Here is a 24,062-nt window from a genome sequence, read left to right on the forward strand (position 1 = left end):
CTTTTCTCCTGTTCTGGGTCTTTACCTTCCAAGGTTATTCTGAAAACAACCATGAAGGCACATCATCAACTGATTGTTTCCTACTTCAGTTGATCTCACTTTCTATTTAACTTCATCTGCCAAGACTGCTCTTTGTAATTGCAAATAACAATTCAAAATCACAAATTCAATTGCAAAACTCACATGACCAGTTTTTAAATATTCCTGCAAAAATAATATCTTCATGCAGCTCTTGCTCAGTATTTTCTCTCATAAGGATAAGGATTATTTCTATCTTTACAATGATTTAAAAAAACCTTAATGTAAATAAGTATCTAAGAACAGTCTATGCTTTTAAGATTAACTGTAGCTGCTTCCAACTGATTCCATTGGCTGTAGCTGGGATGCTTCTATGTTCTTCACTGCCAGGGAATGTACTGTACTTTATGGAGTCCCAAAGACAGCAAGATTTAAGATAATTCTTAATGATTTCATGTTGTACATGTCCTTCAATATCTTGGCATTTTCACTTGTTATTAAAACCATATATTTGCTGACTGAACAGATGCTTGAACAACACTAATCCATAGCCTTAATTTAAAATAAAAATTTAAATTAGATTTTAAAATGTTACTGAAGTAAAAATTTAAAAAACCAGTTTTCACTATTTTCATATTATCAGGATTTATTAGTAAATAAAACATACTAGTCACATGAAATACAACAAAAACTAATTTGTTCAATAAGAGATTAAACACATACACAGATTGATAAACTAGTAATACTGTATCTTCAAAAAATACTGTTTAGCTGGGAAGATCTCCCTGATAAATAACATGTAGTCTATCCCTTTCACACACCAGCAGTGAAACCAGTGTCACTGGGATATTTTATTTTCACAGCCCAGCGGCTCTTCCTGTTTTACTCTGATGAAACTATCATAAACCCTGGGAGCCCTGTTACGCAAAACCTCAAGTCTTCCAATATTCACTGCAAGTAAGAATCTCTACTCAGGATTTACACTGGCAGCTGAGGCACAGTGGCTCATAAACAAAAACGTGATTCCCCTCCTAGGTCAATACAGCTTGAGACGCAACTTCCTGAGAGCACCAAGTTGAGAATTTGCCATTAAAAAATATTCCAGTAAACTAGGTTTTGGAAAGGACAGGCTGTTTATCTTCTACTTATCTACACTTACTAATACATTTTTATAGATTCCTAGGAATTTGTACTCCAGGGTGAATAGTAAAGTTATAGGATTAAGAGTATATGAATATGTTTAGAGGGGCTTCCCAGGTGGCTCAGTGGTAAAGAATCCACCTGCCAATGTGGGAGACGCAGGTTTGATTGCTGGGTCAGGAATATTCCCTCGAGGAGAAAACGGCAACCCACTCCAGTATTCTTGCCTGGAAAATCGCATGGACAGAAGAGCCTCGTGTGCTACAGTCTATGGGGCTGCCAAGAGTTGGGACGTGACTGAGTGACTGAGCACACACAAATGCACACAAATTCTAGAAAACAGTAAGATTTCTTCATTTGTCCAGAGAAACATGGAAGTGTGGTATTCATGGCTTCCACTTGTAAAAAAGGGAACTGAATAAAATTTCACCAGAGCAATTCACAGAACTAGTCAAAGAATGAAAAATTAAGTTAGATTTAAGTTTTTGAACTCTATTAATGGGAAAGGAGAAAAAGACATGACTCGTGGTTGGTAAAAAGGAGTGACAGATATTTCTTTTCCACCTAAGACATAATCAAAAAGGAAGGATAAACATAAAGCTCCAAAATTCCTGCTCTGACAATTTATGATTCCATATAAAGAAACAAAAATAAACATTTGTGTTGTTCATTCACTAAGTTGCATCTGCTTGCACTAAGTTGCAAGCTCACAGACTGCAGCATGGCAGGCTCTTGTCCTCTGCTGTCTCTTAGAGTTTGCTCAAATTCATGTCCATTGGGTCGGTGATGCTCTCTAACCATCTCCTCCTCTGCTGCTTCCTTCTCCTTTGCCTTTAATCTTTCCCAGCATCAGGGTCTTTTCCAATGAGCTGGCTCTTCACATCAGGTGGCCACTTAGAGCTTTAGTATCAGTCCTTGGTTTGATCTCCTTGCCGTCCAAGGGACTTTCAAGAGTCTTCTAATTCAAAAGCACCAATTCTTCGGCACTTGGCCTTCTTAATGGTTCAACTCTGGTATCTACATGACTACAGGGAAAACCATAACTTTGACTATACAGACCTTTGTCGGCAAAGTGAAGTCTTTGCTTTTTAATATACTGTATAGGTTTGTCATAGTTTTCCTTCTAAGGAGCAAGTGTCTTTTAATTTCATGGCTGCAGTCACCATCTGCAGTGATTTTGGAGCCCAATAAAATAAAATCTGTCACTGCTACCACTTTTTCCCCTTCTACATATATTCTAACAGAAATTCATCTCAACTGTCAACATAGGATGGAAGAAATTACCTCTTTGACTTTATTTTCCTTCTTATACAGGTGAAGACTAAACCAAAAATCAAAGTAGTTTAAAAAAGGAATCCACATGAAACCTTAAGTACCTAACATCTAATTAGGACAGAAAAATAACTGGGAATGAGTCACACAGGGGGACACCAATAATTGAAGTTTAGAATGAAAATATTCCAAACAAAAACAACCACATATATGTAAAAAGCCAAGCTGTTATTTCTTTTTAAGATTTCTAAACATCCTGTGTGGTTTTTTTTTTTTCCCTCAAAGTCCCTAATATTTTTCCTGATTGTAATCAAGAGAAAAAAATAATTCCAACCTTCATTCCAAGACATTTCTTCAAGATATATTCGAGCATCTACTGGTCCCATATTTCTTAGATCATCTTCTGTAAAATATAGAATGAGATACTTTCTTTTGATATTTAAATTATAACCATGAAGAATGCTAAGCAGGCAACTCCAGCCTGGTCACTACAACTCTAATTTTAAAACTTAGCTTACTACTTTTGATAGCAATTTTAAAGCTGCCTGACTTCAGCTGACAAAAAAAATCCAGAACATCTTAAAAATGCCATTTTTTACAAGTATGCAATAAGTAAAACCATGAAGTTGGTTTTGATGACTCTGCAATCAACTAATGAACTGCATTTTGTAGGGGGAAATTTTCAGATAAACTATCTGTGTGACCAAGGAGGACAGTGTGGAGTCAGGTAAAAATTATTTGAACCTTGGTTATAATATTTTACTAGTTGTCAAACCTTAAGTATTTCAGATTATCTCTCATCTTCTTTATAAGGGTCAGTCTGGATTGAATTATGTCCCATCCCCCAAATTCTTATGTTGAAACCCTAGTTTCCAACATCACCATATTTGGAAATAAGGCCTTTAGGAGATAATTAAGGTGAAATGAGGTCAGAAGACTAAGGTCCTAATCTGATAGAACTGATGGCCTTACAAGAGAAGGAAGAGAGAGGTCTTTCTCCACTCCCAAAGGAAAGCATCCTGAAGACACAGCAAGAAAGTGATCCTCTGCCAGCCAGAAAGCGACCTGACCAAGATCCTTATCAACTGGAACCTCAATCTTGGACTTTTCTGCCTCCAGAACTGTGAGAAACAAATTTCTGTTGTTTAAGCCACCTGGTCTATGGAATTTTGTTATGTCAAACATATTTTTATTATGCCTTTCAATCAACTGAGATCAGGCTAAAAGTGTTTTAAAGAATAAGGTTCTAATCAAATGTAAGTGGCTATTGGTCATCTGATTTTTATTTGCTCACAAGACAGTGACAGGTAACTTACAAGAAAAATTATTTTAAAATATGTCAATAACCATGCAACACAACCTTTCTGTGTTGATGTTCCGTTGCTGTTTCCTGGGCCAAAGTTTTCCCTGCAGATGGAAAGTCCAAAGAAACCTGGGATTCCACCTTCGTAGGAATTTAGTAGGGACGGTCTAGGTAGTATAAGCATGCACTCTTGCTTAAAACAAGTGTACTTTAGGACAAAGTAAACAACTACAGATGAGAAGAACTTGTCTTTGTTTTTAAAGGCATGTTATACTTCCTGTATGCTTGTACTGTTCTTCTAGAAGTCAATGCCTAAAAGAAACCACTGAAGTCCACCCCTCCATCCCAATGAAAACGTCTTTAGCTGTCTCACTAGTCTCTTGTTCACGTGCTGAGAGTGCTTCCTTTTGTTCCGTTATGTGAATGCCTGCAACTTAATTATATTTAATAACTGCCTGTTCAAAATTTATTGGTGAGTTACACAATTTTAAAATAGATGAAAAGATTTTACAATATTTTGAACTCACCACGGTTTTCTATTAAGGTATGTCAAATTTTATATCACTTCATGTTTATTGGTTACCAACACTCTATTAAACTGTGCTAAAACTCAAAGATAAAGACTTCTGCAGAGTGACCAAGGGGTGTTTCTTCCATCTTTGTGTGTCCACTTAATAGCCTATCCAAAGTGTATTATGTATCAGTATGCAAGGTCATTTCTGAAGAAACCAATTTAATTTCCACATTCTATATAAGTTTACTTGGCCACAGGTTATTCAGTATTCTAAATTAAAGAGAAAATTTTTACCTAAAAGTCTCACGGATTTTATCATGTTTCAATTTCTTACTCGGGAGGACCAAGATAATTTACTTGAATGCAGAAATGAAACACTGTTTTAGAACTGAAGAATGGGAGTAACTGGTACTTAATGGGGCTTGGTTAAGGAGAAAACAGGTATAAATAATTTACAATCAAGTTGCCTATATTCAGGGTATCTTAACAGATAGATATTTTAAGTAATGCTGAAATCAGAGGAAATCAGACCAGAGGTGATGACAAGATGAATAAACCTTAATCGAACCTATCCTGGACATCTGTAATACATTAATTGTACAAAAAGACAATCCATCCATAGGTATTCATTATGCCATTTTTATTTTAAAATAATTAGTGAGACGTAAGTGGCAAATGTAACTGTTGAGCAAGCCGGGTTTGTATTGTTCTGCTGCTCTACAAGGAAGCCACTGTTATCATCACTTAGTTACTATTTCATGTGGGAACCCTTTCTATTATTCCACCTACTCAAAAAAAGTGGCTTTTGCTTTTTTATTATTTTTTAAATTCTTTCTGCACAGGAACTTTAGCTAAGTACCTAGTCGAAATATCAGTTTAGACCACATCTCATGGTAAAGGGAAAGAAAATATAACACAAAAATGGTTAGCACTTTACCCAAGGTCAGAGTTAAAAGGAGTCTTTAAAACATTCTCCTGTTCTATGGCCATCTAAATATTTATATATCGACCTGATGATTCAATACTATGTGTGCACAGACCAAGTTTTGTGGGGATTCTGGTTTGAAAGGTCAGTATCTGAGACAAAGGAGAACACAGGCTTCCCCTGCAATTAAAGTAGTGTGTTCCCATGAAAGCTTTTTTTGTAAGCCAAGGTGGGAAAAGCAAAGAAGCGATTACCTCAAGACACATCTTCCTAATGGATGCACAAAATAATTCCAGATAAAGCACAGATGCTCACAGATCCGGTTCAAAGCTATGGTGGCTTGGTGCTGAATGTACACCAGTTCCCAAAGAGGTGGGGGGAACAGCTTGGCGGTGCCACTCTGCTGCTCGGGGCTCAGGGTGCATGCTACCTCTCTAAGGGGCTCACAGAAAAGCAAATGTGGAACACTATTTTCATTTTTCACCTTTTTTCATAAAAGTGAACATTCTCTTTATTCCCATTAAGTGAAAGTTTACTCTCATGAAAGCAAAATGGCATAAAGCGAATTTTTGAAAAGTGGAGGGTACCTGCAACTGTTTGATTTCTGTATCATATAAAATTTTACAGGCAAAACTATCCTGTGGTGTTGGGCGTGAGAAAGTGAGCAGTGGTTGGAAGGAATCACAGGGGCCTTCTGGGGGTGCTGGTTTATTAGATGGATGTGTTTACTTTGAAAATTCATCAAGCTGTACACTTAGGACTGGTGCGTTTCTCAGTATGTATGATATACTTCAATAAACTTTTAGTGTGTTAGAACTCTAACGGCTATATTTTAAAACAGAAATAAGGAGAGAAAAATTAGGGGAAAGAAGTAAAGAGCACCATAAGAAACTGTGTATCCTTTGAAAGGACCATAATCTAACAACTTCTGAAAAAGGTTGGGGGTGATTAAGTCAGAGGAAAACTGGATCCCTGGAGAACTGTATAATGAGCAGAGGGGGTACACACAAGGAAAAGGTGAATCTAAGTGGGGGGATGCGGGGGAGGGGAGAGATCACGATCTTTTGTTAAGAGGCAGGTGTCCAGGGAATGGGCAACAGTACCCCCCCAACACTAGGATTACAATGAAGGAGCACAAACAAATCAATGTGTTTTTTTTCCTTTTTAAACAATGATCCCTGCTTGTCCACCATTGTAGTTATAATTAGAAAATGTAATTCCTCCCTAGCCCTTAAAGTAACTCACTGGAACCCTGTAATTAGCTTTGATTATTATCTACTAATCATGCATTGTATCTGCAAAAGACATGTTTGTTTTCTTTTGAGTTTTACATATTATAAATATTTTTCATTACAATGAAATATTGTAATATGTATCTGAAAAATGTAAATCCTATCTCAAAGTTCTTCATAAGACACTACTAAAAATGTTGAGAAAACAGAAACTGACTTAGAGATTTAATTAAATAGACAGATCCAAGATTTTAATCTGGAATCTTAGCTACAATATGGTAATAACTTAAAAAAACAAAATAACAGTCTTTTGGAAAGAAGACACATTGCCTGGCATTTGGTGAACTCCATCTTGAGTCCAGCGACACTATGTGATTCCAGATTGTTTTGAAGTGAATGGGTTCAGCTTTTTCTAAGGTATACAGGAACATTAAGGTCTGGTCAAACCCAGTACTGTGCTGACAAAGCTCAGGCAAATATGGAGACAAGAACAACTTCCAGATTTACTTACATGTAGAAAACAGAGCACTATCATTAAATAGAGATTCCCTACCAATGTAATGATAAAATCAATTTATGTGGTTACTTGAAAAAGAATCTTTCAACCTTTAGAAGTATAGGCCCTTCTGACCTTGTGTTCTATTGGATTTGTCTGACAACAAGAAGTGAAAGAATTCTGTGGCTCCATTGTCTCAACAGTGGGATCTAAGAAAACACTGGCAGGACTCATCAGAGAGGTTTATGAGCCTGCAATTCAAAGAGATTAAAAGGAAAATCTACGGAGATTCTTTCACACTGAAGAATAACATTAAATAACTATTAGCAGCTTGGTTCAGTAAAGCTTACTAGAGCTCTCGCTGGGTCATTCACAACTTTCTAAAAGAGGAAAGGTTTTTTTCAGCTCCATTTGGGAATCAATAAATATTTCTTACTTCTTACAAGACAATGGAATTCCAGTCCTTTAAAACTTCCTCCTAATGATAGTAAAATTTCTAAAACAGCTCTTTGTTTGCTGCCTAGATAATTACACTTCCTAATCCCGGGAAACCTTTTCTAACTGTAGCTACAATTCAAATAAATAAGTAAAAATAAATAAATAACAGCAACAAAAAGCTACCAAGAAGAAGAATTTAACTTTATGGATGAGATATCTAACAATCTCATTCAACCATTCAACCCACTACTGACCAAAAGATCCAGTCTAAATGTAACTCTGTCCCTACTATTCAAGTATGGGACTGCTGTGTATTACTCAAGTGAGCAAGTCCCCTGAACACTCTTATTTAGCAGTTTACTGTATTTATTTTTATGCCATTTAAAATACTTAAAAGTTTATTTCAAACTGACAGATGCCATCAAGTGTGGTAAATGCAAACAGCAGTATTTTCCTTTAGGTTAGATCTAAACTCAGTATCTTGCTGTTTTAAAACCAAATAATTTTAAACAATCACCTCCTTCTTAAAAATAATTTTACTTAAAAATCATTTTTCATATAGTAAATAACTTGAAGAAAATCTGTTTCTTGCCCTTAACAGTCACTGTTCTTGGAACAGTCTGTCTTGGTAAGAGACTCAGAATCAAGCAATGTTTAACTTGAAACCTGCTCATTAAATCATAAAGCTCTATAATTCTTTCTTAGATGAAATTAAAGAGTCACAACTGCAAGGCTTTAGATGCTGATGAAAAACTACAAACTTGGGCCTTAATTATGGACTTGAGCTACGGAGCTTTCACAAGCTGAACGTACACCTCATGCTGATGAAAGGTACCAAATGAGTCCGGAAACTGAATTTCATGTTTCACTACAGAAAAGTAGAACACAGCAGCAGAATTAAGCCTGGCCTCTCACTCTGACCCTTAAATTGCCTCATTCCTAATTATTTGGAACTAAAACAGTAGGTTATACACACCTATTCAAGACTTGGCAACCCAGCACAGTGATTAAAGTCAGAGAAGGGCTTTGAGTTTCCCCTCAATCAATTATTAGTTATGTGCCCTTTGTCAAATAACTCTGAACCTCAGACTCCTTCTCTGGAAAACAGATACTAATATCTTCCTTACAAGGTTGTTAAGCAACGATTAAAAGACAATTGCCATAGTTCCAGTGCTTGACAAATGGCAGCTCTTTTAACTTATTATTAACTCACAGTGTTTGTGTTCACCTGTCTATAACAGAGCATAGGACAATGATTCAACTGTTGCGGTTTGGGGAGCCTCGGGTACCACATTGTAGGATGGCAGCCACTTTTGACCTTGTCTGGATTTGTAACAGTATTAAGAAATTGTATGTACTTTACTACTGTCAGTACCATTAGAATTGATCCATTATTATCAAAGACATTGTCCAAATTATTATTTAGTCCTTCCAAAGCATCAAACAGAACTGAAAGATAGGCGCCATGGGGGGGTATCAAAATAATTTGTGGATTAAATTCAGAGGTCAGACATAATGACAGTAGATTAGCAAGTCAGGTAAGGCTTCTCATGGGGGTGGGGGGCGGTGTGAGTGGAGATAGGACTAGAATTGTTATCTTGAACAAAGAACACGCTGTGAAGCAACAGAAGGGGAGGGTGTTCTGAGTAAAACTACAAATAGCATAAGCAGACGCGTTTGGGAATCCCTAAATGGATGGGGAGAAGATTCACATCAGGTTTATGATTGGTGATGAGGTTGGAAAGAGTAACTAGGGTCAAACTTAAAAGCTTCTGTCCCATTTAAATTCCAGGTGAATAGGTTGTGTTAGGGAGTGGGTATAGTTATATATGTTCTTAAACAAGAGTGAGAATAAAGAAAGCTCAATCAATCAAAATGAAAATGACTTTTGGAGAAAGCCAATTAGCAGCTGTGGAAATAGCCTAAGTGTATGTTATAATCTGGGCATGGATTGCTGTGGTAGCTATGAGGATAAAAAGATTACTTAGAGGGGGAAAAAAAAAAAACCCACATTAAAGAAGAAATGCCAACCTTCATTTTTAACTCATTGGTTATATACTGAGCAAACCAGAAGTAATCAGAGTGTAACCCGAAACAAAGATTTCAAGTCTGAGAGTTGAAAACAAGCAATAGGAAAGGTGGGCCCAGACTCGGTTTTGAACCCGTTGTTTTCATTTGGGTCAATTACTCGAGTAGAAATTGGGAAAGAGGTTAAAGATGAGAAACAAACTTCCTAAAACCCTACATTTTCTTGTTATTAAATTAGAACTTCCGATTATGTCCAAGTATTACAGGAGTATAACTACAGTCTTGCCCAGAGGTTTCTATAGCTTTATTTGAAAGTAGCCAAATTTTTATTCAAGATCACTGAGAAATTACAAAAACAGTTATTTGTATTCAAATAAAAGTAACAATGTGAACGGTCACCTTCTTGTCACAAATAAGGTGAAGCAAGGGGACCCTCACAGAAAGTTTTATCTATATTATCTTCTCTCTCTGAAGAAATGCCAGTCCCTAACTGTCTAGATGGATTTTCTGCATCATTTCACATACTTACTTTTCCCAGAAAGAGTCACCAAAAAAAAAAAACATGCCCGCTGATGCTTATCTTCAAGTTTTACCTGCAGCACATTTTTATAAGCAATTTTCAAATTCCTAAAATCAAATGGAGATACTGATATAGCCATAAGTGGAACCTAACTAATACAAGCGTTTTATAAGGGTCAGTTTTAGCAAATAATTTATACAAATATCTACTGGCCTTAGGTTATTATTCCAAACAGTGAACCCAAATTCGCATTATCTACATTTAAAAGTATTAATTCCCTTCTTATGGAGTTAATTAGTCTTTAGTGTTAACTTGATTTTCAGGGAGCATTCTTATTTTAAATTTAAGAAATTCCATGTTGATTCAGTTCTCTGGTGCACAGACGATGGTAGGGTTTTAAGGTATGTTCCTCATTTGGTCCAAGATTTATTCTCAAATATTTATCCTAATAAACAGATGAAGTGAATTGTGTAATACCAGAAATGATTTTTTTCTACCTAGGTAAGGAGAGTATAGCTGATGAGCTTCACGTAAAGACACTAACTTTACAATGTCTGGCTTAATCCCCTTCAGAGCCTGGTTGTGTAGCGTGAAGGCTCTACATCACCGAAATAATTCACTAACAGAGAACCAAGATGCATCTTAATGTAAAATAATATACCACCAAGGATTCCAGACACAATCCGCTTTTTTTTAATAACATAATTTAATTTGACTGACTTCATCCGAACGAAGGTCTGTTCCTCTTCAGATCATAGTGAAGTAAACTAAGCATAAGCTGTGTCACTCTAGAAGAGCCACTGGGGCATCAGAATGTGTGACTCAAACTACAAAGCTACTGAATCATGATCCCTACTCTTTTCCTATGATACCCTTCTGACCTGCTTTTAAATATGCTTAATATATAAGAAAATTCCTCACAAGAATTATAGAGGTGCAAAAATCTGTTCAACAGGTATTTTCACGTGAACATTTTCTAAATCCTCAAAGAGATTTTCTGAAGTGTTCACCTGGTTGCTGGGAGTGCAAAGACTAACCTTGAATAACTACATGCCTTTCAAAGGGAGCGTGGAAAGCAGTCTTTGGAAGCATACTTAAAAACAATAGGGTAAATACGTCCAACTGAAATGAACTGATTAAATTCACTAGTTAACACTGCTTTCAAAATGTGTAATATCTGGGAACTGAATATTACTCATCTTTTTCTTAGGTCTGCTTTTTTTCAGCCTGGCCAACACTGCCCTAAAATGTCAACCGAGAGTATAGAAGTGGAAATGATATGAGAAAAAATATAGGTAATTTTCTTTAGGTTATCTATCCCAGAGCTTTCCTTTTGATCATTTCTTTTGTGAAGCAAAGAGATATGGATTCCAAGGGCCTCTTTAAATGATCTTTTACAGAAATAAATGGTTGCAGGTAATATATGAGGCTTTCCTTACAAAAGAGCGCCAACTATGAGCTGTGAAATCCAAGAAAGTATTCAAAATCAGCCAAAAACACCTCTGCCTCCTTCCCAGGTACACAGAAGTCAAATTTATCTTATACTATATATTAGTGGAGCGCAGGAAACAAATATATTTAAAACACACCCTATGAAAAGAAAGTTCTACAATGAACTACATCCAAAAAGAGTCCTGTATAACAAAGCTATTTCCATGTCCCCAGGGGGTGACCCAGAAGAAAAGAGTGCTTTGACCTGGTTATAACAAATTTTCTCTCTCTTGGTAAGTTATCCTGGTCTTCAGCAAATTATCACTCTCAAAGGTTTTCCTTCTGCCAAATCTAAATCCTAAGTGTTAGAAGTTCAAGTGCATTTCCTTCTTTTGAGGAGCCATTTATTGAACATGGGTCAAGAAGGAGAAATTAACGTTGGTGTTGAAGAGAAATGACAACACAAAACTAGGCTTATTTGCAGTTTTAAAAACAGCTCTAGTATGAAAGGCTTAAAAACAGCAAGTTATATTTGGATAAGAACGCCTATTACTTAACTAAACAGCAAGTCAATCTCAATTTAAAACTGAAACAAAGCATTTGCACTATGATGAGGCTTTGGTAATACAGGAAATATTTAGTACTTGGATCTGGGGTACTAAAATGTCATGGAAATGTGTATTTCTGCTGTCATAGTATAGCTCAGCCACCGGAAACAGCTGCAAGTAAACAGACATTATACATATAAATTCCCAGAAGAGCTGCCTATTTATCTGAATCAAGCTCAATCTCACTATATTTGGTTTGTCTGAATTTTGCTGTGACCTTATCAATGATTTACAAGAATCTCCTATGATACAGTAGGCTAGAGTTGCTTCCATTAAAACCTCCAAACCCAGGACTCAAAGCTCAAAAGAAACCCACATTTCCAAAGACTTCATAAAGGCAATGGAGAAACACTTGAGGATGTTGCTTATTTGTTCTTCCAAAATCTCTTAAACCCTACTTTATGTAATTCTACTGCTCATGTTTAACCCTGCTCCATTTTTCTCTCCATTTCTGGTCTTCCCCACCCTATGCCCTAGAGCAAAAGAGAATATTTTTAAATTTCTGATCTCCCCCTAGCTCTTCCTCTGCAGACAGTAGGTTTCTAGTCAGTTTCACAGATAGGTTCTTAACAGTAACAAGCTGTGGAGCAGCAAACATACAGAGCAGCAGAGCAAGTGCACACCCTACATGCCTTACAATACAGGTTTGTGGGTCATCCTCACCATAAGCACATGAGCACCCCAAAATACAGACTGATAAGCATGTGCGAAGCATCATGAGACACTGTCATCCCCAGCAGAACTTGGTCACTTCAGAAACATAGTTAACTTCTCACACACTACACACTCATGGTTATTAATTTCAACACTTTCACAGACATTTTACTATGTGAACCAGGTCAAAAAGGTGTATCTGAGGGTAGAATTCACCCTCAGATGAAACCACTTCTACATTCCTTCTTCTGCCAGAAGTACAAGCATTTACAGAAGAAATACAACATTTGAAAGATGTGCATAAATACATTAGATAGAAGGAGGACCCAATATTCAAAGCATATTTGAAAATTAATCCAGATTCACTGCAAAAGTACCTTTGTCAGTTTCTTAACATTTTTTAAAAAGTAAATACTAATCATCTTGAGAGATGATTAGTATTATGAAAGTCACTATTAAGAACTAATACTTCAGTATGTAAGCAAATTGCTCATGAAGTCTTTACACAAAGGCATCACAAGTTGGCTTTAACCTGTAATGCTGTGTTTCGGGAATAAAGCCTTATTTTTCAAATCAAATTTTCATAACCTTAGTAATAGGAGCCTTATGATCATTCTGCTAAGTTTGATGGTGTGCCCGTGCAGACCATGGGAGAAGATTCAATAAAATAGAGTATAGAGACATGAGCTTTTATCAACACATCTGAGTCAATGCTGAGCCTGGTGCGCTATGGCAGAGTGCAACCGAGTGTTTTCCCCACAGGCCGTGGCTGATTATTGACTCCTCCCATTAGCATGTAGGGTGCATACTGAAGGTTCAGAGAGAAGGCTGGGGGACTCCTATCCCAAGGCCAGTGCTGAAAGACAGCCTATCACTTCGTGTAACTGCAGTCCATGTGTGACAAACCTGACCTACATTTCTCCCTTTCTTTCTCACAAGAGCCTGTCACTGTTTTAAGAAGCTATTTTCTAAAACGCACAAAAGAAATGACTTTTAAAATTGCTTAGGAAATGTACATTCCTAAAATATCATTTATAGCCATCTTATAAGGAATATCATCTGTACAGGACATAATCATAAAAACCTAGCCTAATATAAGCTCAGAGACAGCCAAGAGTGCTTTACGATGTTATCCTTTGTATTCTGCTTTAGACTGTCATTTATATAGTAGATAATCCTAAAAGTACTACAATTAAATTTTTAATCAGTACATAATTAAATTTAATAAAAAGGAAGTTTTTAAACATAAAAAACATATTCGTTAGGAATGTATAATTAAACATTTTTCATTAGTTATAAAAAGTAGCTTTCACAGCTTCACAAGAAGCCACATCCTAGTAGTTCTGTTAACTTCTCAATGGATACACAGTAATCACTGCTAAGAATAGGGCATAATTAGAAACAATGATGGAGGGGAGGAGAAAGGAGGAATAATAACGGTGTAAATGCTGGAATGCGCTCCCCAGGAGTGGCTGCAGACTGCACTTCAGAGTTGCCAATGTGCTGGGCTCCTCACCATAAGTACCTACCATGTCGCTGCAGGTCATACTCTTTTTTTGTTTCTTCATTCCCTAGAATTTTCCATGCCTGATCAATTTCAATGAACTTCTGTATACATTCCTCCACTGATCCTGCTGGCGCATCTGCACTCTGTTTATCTGGATGATACTGCCAATCAAAAATAAGGGCAGGTGATGAGTAGAGAGGGTTGGGGGGAGGTAGGTTACCAAAAAAAAAAAAAAAAAAAATCTAAATCTGAGCCGTATTTAAGAGAGATGGTAATGAGAAGACGAAAACAAGCAACGAGACTACAGTGCTGGGCACAGGAGACAACTGCCAGGTTAATTAGAGCACTGGAGTAGCTATAAATCCACTGGTGACATGATCTGTCACAACGTGCAAAGACAGCATTTTCTGGATAATTTGCTGATGGAATCACTGGTCTCATGGACAATTTACCTAGAGAGGATGACTAACACAAACAGAAATAGGTACATGCAGACGAGCAGGACATGACAGAGGAAGAGTGCAGACTCTGCAGTGTATGAAGCTCTCCTCATAAAATGTGCTTGGCTGGAAATATCATCTCCATGCACTACTAGCTTTTCTTTCGAAATCACACAATTATACTTTTTAAAATAAAACACCTCTCACCTTCTGGTTCAGCCCTGAAGATTTTAAAGTTATAAATCCCCAAACACAAATTTTTCTTGAAAAATGGTTGTTTTAGGCTAAATTTGTAGGAAACAACTTTAAAGAACTCAACAAAACATTTAAATACAAATTAATTCATTAGTAAATCTTTCTTAGTTTTCATGCTGAACTTCTCCACACTGCTGATGATCCTCACTAGCAGAGCAAACGGAGAAGGCAATGGCACCCCACTCCAGTACTCTTGCCTGGAAAATCCCATGGACAGAGGGGCCTGGGAGGCTTCAGTCCATGGGGTCGCTAGGAGTCGGACACGACTGAGCGACCTCACTTTCACTTTTCACTTTCATGCACTGGAGAAGGAAATGGCAACCCACTCCAGTGTTCTTGCCTGGAAAATCCCAGGGACGGGGAGCCTGGTAGGCTGCCGTCTATGGGGTCGCACAGAGTCGGACACGACTGAAGCGACTTAGCAGCAGCAGAGCAAAAGCTACTGTGGTATTTGGTTGCCCAGAACTAGTGAACATCATGCACGCTGGGACAAAGATCATTAGAGCAAACAGAATCAAGTTTCCATTTTTCTTTTGACTCACTATTTCTCTTCCTCACTCCCTATGCCCAAATCTATCAGCTACCAATATTTAAATATTTAAGCTAATTAATGTAATGACTAAAGAAAAGGAAGCTAAGGCTTATTGTATCATCTTTTTTAGGCCATGATTTATTAAATGACCCTCATAAAAGTTATTCCCACATTGAAGTTTAATCCATCTTTAAAGTTAGGGTATTAAATAATGTACCAAAGCCAAAACAGAGTTGGCTATATTAAGATCTCTAGCAAACCCTTCTTACACTACGTAAAGACAGTCTGTTTATATAACACGTCTGGTATGAATCAATGTTATTTCACGCACATGCTCAACTATACTACTAGCGTACATTTAAGATATACTTACATGTGAAATCTCAATCTCAGTATGCCATAAGCATTGAGTAAGGCCTAGAGAAATCCCTTAATCTAGCAGCTGTATCATGTAAGTATAGACTAGAATACAGGGAATTTCTAATAGGCCCCTAGAAAAACCAACAGTGGTTGGTACAATGAACAGAAAACATTGGACCTAATCATTTACCAAGAAAGAAAGCCCTACAAAAGAAAGAATTAGTTTCTAGCTGCCCCAAACTAAAAGCTATCACTAAATTTTGAGTCATATATCAGTTATATGAGAGTCAAAGCACAATTCATTTTCACTAATTTGGTATTTTCCTGACTACTATTTTAAATAAGTAATTCATCATCTACCATTTTAAACAAGTAATTCATGATCTGAAGCCTTTTAGATGTGTTCTGTTGTGCTAATAGAATGGAATAAATCTTACACTCTGATACAGACAATTAAAAATGACAGTTATAGCAAGAAAATAAGTATGTCATTTGGGTTGCTAAAAGCCTCAGTCCAATCTGCTTTGATAGTAAGTTCCAGAACAAAAATGAAGGTCTAAAACAGACAATACATTTTGTGATAACAGCCCCCAAGGATCAGTGCAGTTCAGTTCAGTTGCTCAGTCGTGTCTGACTCTTTGCGACCCCATGAATCGCAGCACGCCAGGCCTCCCTGTCCATCACCAACTCCCGGAGTTCACTCAGACTCACGTCCATTGAGTCAGTGATGCCATCCAGCCATCCCATCCTCTGTCGTCCCCTTCTCCTCCTGCCCCCAATCCCTCCCAGCAGCAGAGTCTTTTCCAATGAGTCAACTCTTCGCATGAGGTGGCCAAAGTACTGGAGTTTCAGCTTTAGCATCATTCCTTCCAAAGAACACCCAGGGCTGATCTCCTTTAGAATGGACTGGTTGGATCTCCTTCCAGTCCAAGGGACTCTCAAGAGTCTTCTCCAACACCACAGTTCAAAAGCATCAATTCTTTGGCGCTCAGCTTTCTTCACAGTCCAACTCTCACATCTATACATGACCACTGGAAAAACCATAGCCTTGACTAGACAGACCTTTGTTGGCAAAGAAATGTCCCTGCTTTTGAATATGCTGTCTAGGTTGGTCATAACTTTTCTTCCAAGGAGTCAGCGTCTTTTAATATCATGGCTGCACTCACCATCTGCAGTGATTCTGGAGCCCCAAAAAATAAAGTCTGACACTGTTTGCCCATCTATTTCCCACCAAGTGATGGGACCGGATGCCATGATCTTCGTTTTCTGAATGTTGAGCTTTAAGTCAACTTTTCCACTCTCCTCTTTCACCTTCATCAAGAGGCTCTTTAGTTCCTCTTCACTTTCTGCCATAAGGGTGGTGTCATCTGCATATCTGAGGTTATTGATATTTCGCCCGGCAATCTTGATTCCAGTTTGTGCTTCTTCCAGCCCAGCGTTTCTCATGATGTACTCTGCATATAAGTTAAATAAGCAGGGTGACAATATACAGCCTTGATGTACTCCTTTTCCTATTTGGAACCAGTCTGTTGTTCCATGTCCAGTTCTAACTGTTGCTTCCTGACCTGCATCTTTCATTAGTGTCTTATAATTTTCTGTGAACATTTCTTTTGTCTCTCTAGGTAAGTTTATTCCTAGATAATTAATTATTTTTGTTGCAATGGTGAATGGGATTGATTCCTAAATTTCTTTTCCTGATTTTTCATTGTTAGTATATAGAAACGCAAGTGATTTCTGTGTATTGATTTTGTATCCTATAACTTTGCTAAATTCACTGATTAGCTCTAGTAATTTTCTGATACTATCTTTAGGGTTTTCTACGTACAGTATCACGCCTTCTGCAAACAGTGAGAGCTTTACTTTTTTTCCGATCAGATTCTTTTTATTTCTTCTTCTTCTCTGACTGCTGTAGCTAGGACTTCCGGAACTATGTTGAATAATAGTGGTATAAGTGGACACTCTTGTCTTGTTCCTGATCTTAGGGGGAATGTTTTCAGTTTTTCACCATTGAGAATAATGTTTGCTGTAGGCTTATCATATATGGCCTTTACTATGTTGAGGTAGATTCCTTCTATGCTCATTTTTTGAAGAGTTTTAATCATAAATGAGTTCTGAACTTTGTCAAAGGCTTTGTCTGCATCTATTGAGATTATCATGATTTTTATCTTTCAATTGTTAGTACAGTGTATCACATTGATTAATTCGGATATATTGAAGAATCCTTGCATTCCTAGAATAAACCCAACTTGATCATGGTGTATAAGCTTTTTGATGTGTTGCTGAATTCTGTTAGCTAAAATTTTGTTGAGGATTTCTGCATCTATGTTCATCAGTGATATTGGCCTGTAGTTTTCTATTTTCATGTTGTCTTTGTCTGGTTTTGGTATGAGGGTGATGGTCGCCACATAGAATGAATTTGGAAGTGTTCCTTCCTTTGCAATTTTTTGAAAGAGTTTTAGAAGGATAGGCATTAGCTCTTTAAATGTTTGATAGAATTCTCCTGTGAAGCCATCTGGTCCTGGGCTTTTGTTTTTTGGCAGATTTTTGATCACAGCTTCAATTTCAGTGCTTGTAATTGGGTTGTTCATAATTTCTATTTCTTCCTGGTTCAGTCTTGTAAGATTGAACTTTTCTAAAAATCTGTCCATTTCTTCCAGGTTATCCATTTTACTGCCATAATAATCTCTTATAATCCTTTGTATTTCTGCATTATCTGTTGTAACCTCTCCTTTCTCATTTTTAATTTTGCTGATTTGATTCTTCTCTCTTTTTTTCTTCATGAGTCTGGCTAAAGGCTTGCCAATTTTGTTTATCTTCTCAAAGAATAAGCTTTTAGTTTTACTAATCTTTACTATTGTTTCTTTCATTTCTTTTTCATTTATTTCTGATCAGATCTTTATGATTTCTTTCCTTCTACTAATTTTGGTTTATTTTTTTTCTTTTTCCAGTTGTTGTAGGTGTAAAGTTAGGTTCTCTAGTCTATGTTTTTCTTGTTTCTTGAGGTAGGATTGTATTGCTATAAACTTCCCTCTGAGTACTGCTTTTGCTGCATCCCAGAGGTTTTGAGTTGTGTTTTCATCGTCATTTGTTTCTAGAAAATTTTTGATTTCCCTTTTGATTTCTTTAGTAACCTGTTGGTTATTTACAAACATGTTGTTTAATCTCCATGTGCTTGTGTTTCTTACAGTTTTTTTTTTCTTTCTTATAATCTATACCTAGTCTAATAATGTTGTAGTCAGAGAAGATACTTGATACAATTTCAATTTTCTTAAATTTACTGAGGTTTGATTTGTGACCCAAGATGTAGTCTATCCTGGAGAATGTTCCATGTGCACTTGAGAAGAAGGTTTATTCTTCTGCATTTGGATGGAATGTCCTGAAGATATCAATGAGATCCATCCCACCTAATATGTCATTTAAAACTCATGTTTCAAAAAAATAAATAAATAAATAAAACTCATGTTTCCGTATTAATTTTCTCTTTTGATGATCTGTCCATTGGTGTGAGTGGAGTGTTAAAGTTTCCTCCTATTATTGTGTTACTGTCGATTTCTCCTTTTATGTCTGTCAGTGTTTGTAGAGAAAAGAGTTCCAGAAAAACATCTATTTCTGTGTTATTGACTATGCCAAAGCCTTTGACTGTGTGGATCACAATAAACTGTGGAAAATTCTGAAGAGATGGGAATACCAGACCACCTGATCTGCCTCTTGAGAAACCTATATGCAGGTCAGGAAGCAACAGTTAGAACTGGACATGGAACAACAGACTGGTTCCAAATAGGAAAAGGAGTTCATCAAGGCTATATATTGTCACCTGCTTATTTACCTTATATGCAGAGTACATCATGAGAAATGCTGGGCTGGATGAAGCACAAGCTGGAATCAAGATTGCCAGGAGAAATATCAATAACCTCAGATATGCAGATGACACCACCCTTATGGCAGAAAGTGAAGAGGAACTAAAGAGCCTCTTGATGAAGGTGAAAGAGGAGAGTGGAAAAGTTGACTTAAAGCTCAACATTCAGAAAACGAAGATCATGGCATCTGGTCCCGTCACTTCATGGAAAATAGATGGGGAAAACAGTGGAAACAGTGTAAGAGTATTTTTTGGGCTCCAAAATCACTGCAGATGGTGATTGCAGCCATGATATTAAAAGACACTTACTCCTTGGAAGAAAAGTTATGACCAACTTAGATAGCATATTCAAAAGCAGAGACATTACTTTGCCAACAAAGGTTCATCTAGTCAAGACTATGGTTTTTCCAGTGGTCATGTATGGATGTGAAAGTTAGACTGTGAAGAAAGCTGAGTGCTGAAGAATTGATGCTTTTGAACTGTGGTGTTGGAGAAGACTCTTGAGAGTCCCTTGGACTGGAAGGAGATCCAAACAGTCCATTCTAAAGGAGATCAGTCCTGGGTATTCATTGGAAGGACTGAGGCTGAAGCTGAAACTCCAATACTTTGGCCACCTCATGCGAAGAGTTGACTCATTGGAAAAGACTCTGCTGCTGGGAGGGATTGGGGGCAGGAGAAGGGGACGACAGAGGATGAGATGGCTGGATGGCATCACCGACTCGATGTACATGAGTTTGGGTGAATTCCGGGAGTTGGTGATGGACAGGGAGGCCTGACGTGCTGCAGTTCATGGGGTCTCAAAGAGTTGGACATGACTAAGTGACTGAACTGAACTGAATGTTTGTCTGTCTTATGTATTGAGGTCCTCCTATGTTGGCAGCATAGATCTTTACAATTGTTATGTCTTCCTCTTATATTGATCCTTTGATCATTATGTAGTGTCCTCCCTTATTTTGTAATCTTCTTTATTTTAAGGTCTATCTTGTCTGATATGAGGATTGCTACTCCAGTTTTCTTTTCTTCCCATTTGCATGGAATATATTTTTCCATCTTCTCACTTTCAGTCTATGTGTTTTGAGGTCTGAAGTGGGTTTCTTACAGACAGCATATATATGGGTCTTGTTTTTGTATCCATTCAGTCAGTCTGTGTCTTTTGGCTGAAGCATTTAATCCTCTTACATTTAAAGTAATTATTGATATATATGTTTCTGTTGCCATTTTCTAATTGTTTGGGGTTGATTTTGTAGATCTTTTTTCTTCTGTTGAATTTCTTGACTATGTAAGTCCATTTAACATTTTTTGTAAAGCTGGTTTGGCGGTAGTCACTTCTCTTCACTTTTGCTCGTCTGAAAGCATTTTATTTCTCCATCAATTTTGAATGAGATCCTTGCCAGGTACAGTAATCTTGGTTGTAGATTTTTCCCTTTCAGTACTTTAAATATATCCTGCCATTCCCTTCTGGCCTGCAGAGTTTCTGCTGAAAGATCAGCTGTTAAGCATATGGGGTTTCCCTTGTATGTTACTTGTTGCTTCTCCCTTGCTGTTTTAATATTCTTTGTATTTAGTCTTTTTAGTTTGATTAGTATGTGTCTTGGCATGTTTCTCCTTGGGTTTATCCTGTATGGGACCCTTTGTGCCTCTTGGACTTGACTGGCTATTTCTGTTTCCATGTTGGGGAAATTTTCAACTATAATCTCTTCAAAAATTTTCTCATGCCCTTTCTTTTTCTCTTCTTCTTCTATAATTCGAATGTTGGTGTGTTTGATATGGTCCCAGAGGTCTCTGAGACTGTCCTCAGCTCTTTTCATTCTTTTCACTTTATTCTGCTCTTCAGAAATTATTTCCACCATTTTATCTTCCGGCTCAGTGATTCATTCTTCTGCTTCAGATATTCTGCTATTGATTCCTTATAGAGTATTTTTAATTTCAGTAATTATGTTTTTTGTCTCTATATGTTTATTTTTAATTCTTCTAGGTCTTTGTTAATTAATTCTTGCATTTTCTCCATTTAGTTTTTAAGGTTTTTGATCATCTTCACTATCATTACTCTGAATTCTTTTTCAAGTAATTTGCCTATTTCCTCTTCATTAATTTGGACTTCTGTGTTTCTAGTTTGTTTCTTCATTTATGTAATATTTCTCTGCCTTTTCATTATTATTTTTTTTAACTTATTATGTTTGAGGTCTCCTTTTCCTAGGCTTCAAGGTTGAATTCTTTCTTCCTTTTGGTTTCTGCCCTCCTAAGGTTGGTTCAGTGGTTTGTGTAAGCTTCCTATAGGGTGAGACTTGTGCTGAGTTTTTGTTTGTTTGTTTTTCCTCTGATGGGCAAGGCTGAGTGAGGTGGTGATCCTGTCTGCTGATGATTGGATTTGTATTTTTGCTTTGTTCATTGTTTAGAGGAGGAAACTGCACAGGGTGCTACTGGTGGTTGGGTGATGCTGGGTCTTTTATTCAAGTGGTTTCCTTAGTGTGTGTTCTCACTATCTGATACTCCCTAGGGTTAGTTCTCTGGTTGTCTAGGGTCTTGCAGTCAGTGTTCCCACTCCAAAGACTCAGGGCTTGATCTCTGGTTAGGAACAAAGATTCCACAAGTGGCTTGTTATGGTATTAAGTAAGATTAAAACAAATATCCAAAAACGAGAAACCAAAGATCAACAAATGGCAGTTACAAAATCAGGCAAATAACAATTAAAATAATGGAATATACGCATATACATATGCGCCCATAAGCAAAGTGAAAACAGTCCAACAAAAAAAAAAGTATGGTAGGTTGACCTGGTGAACAAAGTAAGTCAAAAATTATATTTACCAGTTAAGAACAAAACTAACTAAAGCACAAACTGGAAAACAAAATTAAAGCAAGGTACCAATTAGGGAATAAAGCAATGAAAATAAAACTAAAAAAATGTTAAGAGGAAAGGAAAGAAAGAAAAGAAAGAAAGAACAGATATGCAAAGTTAAATAGAGGTAGATAAAGAAGATTTATATACATTAAAGATTAACTGCAAGGGGAAAAGAACAGTAGGAAAGGTAAACAAAGGAATAAGTGTGGAAAAATAATAACTTAAAAAATTAAAAAATGAGAAAAGGAAAAAAAAGCAAAACTCCACAGAACTACAAAAGTCCAACATAGAGGCACAGGTTTATAACAACAATAAAAAATGTGACTGAGAAAAAAACAAAGAAGCTCAAAAGCTTAATTAGATTTCATAGGGGCAATAAAGTCAATAACTACAACAGAGTGGGTAATAAAAAAGAAAAAAATCCAAAAGAATCTACAGAACAAGTCAAAACATAAGAATAATAAATGTTTTTCTTGAGTCACTGCTGTCAGAGCCCTTTCGCTCACTGGGAGTCACAGTCTACCTCACGTCCCTAGGATGCCCTCCAACACTGTGCTGGTCTCTGAACCTGCTGTGGGGCAGCTCAGATTCTAATCTGGTCCTACGCCTGTGTGTTCTTGCCTCCAAAGTCCACAGCTATCAGAACTAGTGCATTTTCTTTTGTGGGAGCTCTCAATGACCGTTTATATATTCTATAGACACAGAGTCTGCCTAGTTGATTGTGTGGATTTAATCTGCAGCTTGTACAGCTGATGGGAAGGTTTTGGGTCTTCTTTGGTGACACCGCCCCTGGGTTTCAGTTGTGGTTTAATTTCCACCTCTGCATGTGGGCTGTCCAGTAGGGTTTGCTCCTGAGGTTGCCCTGGAGGACTTGGGTTTGCCCCTGTGAGGGCCAGGGGTGGAGGTGGTGCAGCTGCTTGGGTCGCAGGGGTATGGCAGTACCAGGTACTCAGGGGAGTTGGTGGCTAGGGCAGCAGGAATATAGTGCTCTAGAAGGGTATGGCAACCAGTATTGGTGAATACGCTCCAGTATTCTTGCTTGGAGAACACCTGGCAGAGAAACCTGGCAGGCCGCAGTCTACAGAGTTACAAAGTCAGACACTACCGAAGTGACCCTGTGTGCACAGACCCAAGACTTCTTTTGCCTGTGACAGCTCTGCCCCAGTGACAGCTGAGTGTGAAGGAGGTGCAGCTGCTTGGCACGCAGGGACCCTGGCAGTGCCAAGTGTGCAGGGACACAGACTGCCTCCGCTGCAGTAGTTATGGCCCTATCAGAGTCTTTTTTCAAGCTTCTTGTAGCTGGTGATCAGAAGGCCTCTTTGGCCAGTCTTTCTCCCTAGCTGTGCCCATTCATGCACTTAGAGGGCTCCCTTGCCTGGGGTATTTCTCTGTTGTTCCATGCATCAGGCACATAGAGGGGTCCCCCTGGCTGGGGTTCCACCATATGGAGCAGCACATCAGGCACTTAATGGGGCACCCTGGGTGGGGTCCTACTCTGTAGCTGAGTGCCTCAGGCATTTGATGGGCCAGCCTCTCTTACTGTTCAGCTGCTGATGCTGCTGTGTGGGGAGAGAAAGGATATGATGATGGCTCCAACCCCTACACATGACTCAGCAGTATCACCTTGCTTCCATGGCTGCCTGGCTTTTCTCCACAGGCATTTCCCACCACAATCTTCTCCCTCACATCCC

General features: G+C 37.7%; 1 protein-coding gene across 2 annotated transcripts in view; it reads right to left on the reverse strand.

The window, feature by feature from the left end:
- DNAJC24 (DnaJ heat shock protein family (Hsp40) member C24) overlaps positions 1-24,062 on the reverse strand; it is a 78,401-nt gene that overhangs the window by 6,797 nt on the left and 47,542 nt on the right. Inside the window, exons 3-4 of one of the 2 annotated variants that reach the window (XM_027562767.1) lie at positions 14,109-14,247; positions 2,765-2,833 (exon numbers count right to left, since the gene is read on the reverse strand). In XM_027562767.1, coding sequence (XP_027418568.1) covers positions 2,765-2,833; positions 14,109-14,247 — 208 coding nt within the window. The remainder of the gene's footprint in view (positions 1-2,764; positions 2,834-14,108; positions 14,248-24,062) is intronic. The other variant, XM_027562768.1, reaches the window with a different exon arrangement.

This window comes from Bos indicus x Bos taurus, chromosome 15 (genome assembly GCF_003369695.1).
Source record: "Bos indicus x Bos taurus breed Angus x Brahman F1 hybrid chromosome 15, Bos_hybrid_MaternalHap_v2.0, whole genome shotgun sequence".
In the NCBI taxonomy this organism is placed as follows: Eukaryota; Metazoa; Chordata; class Mammalia; order Artiodactyla; family Bovidae; genus Bos; species Bos indicus x Bos taurus.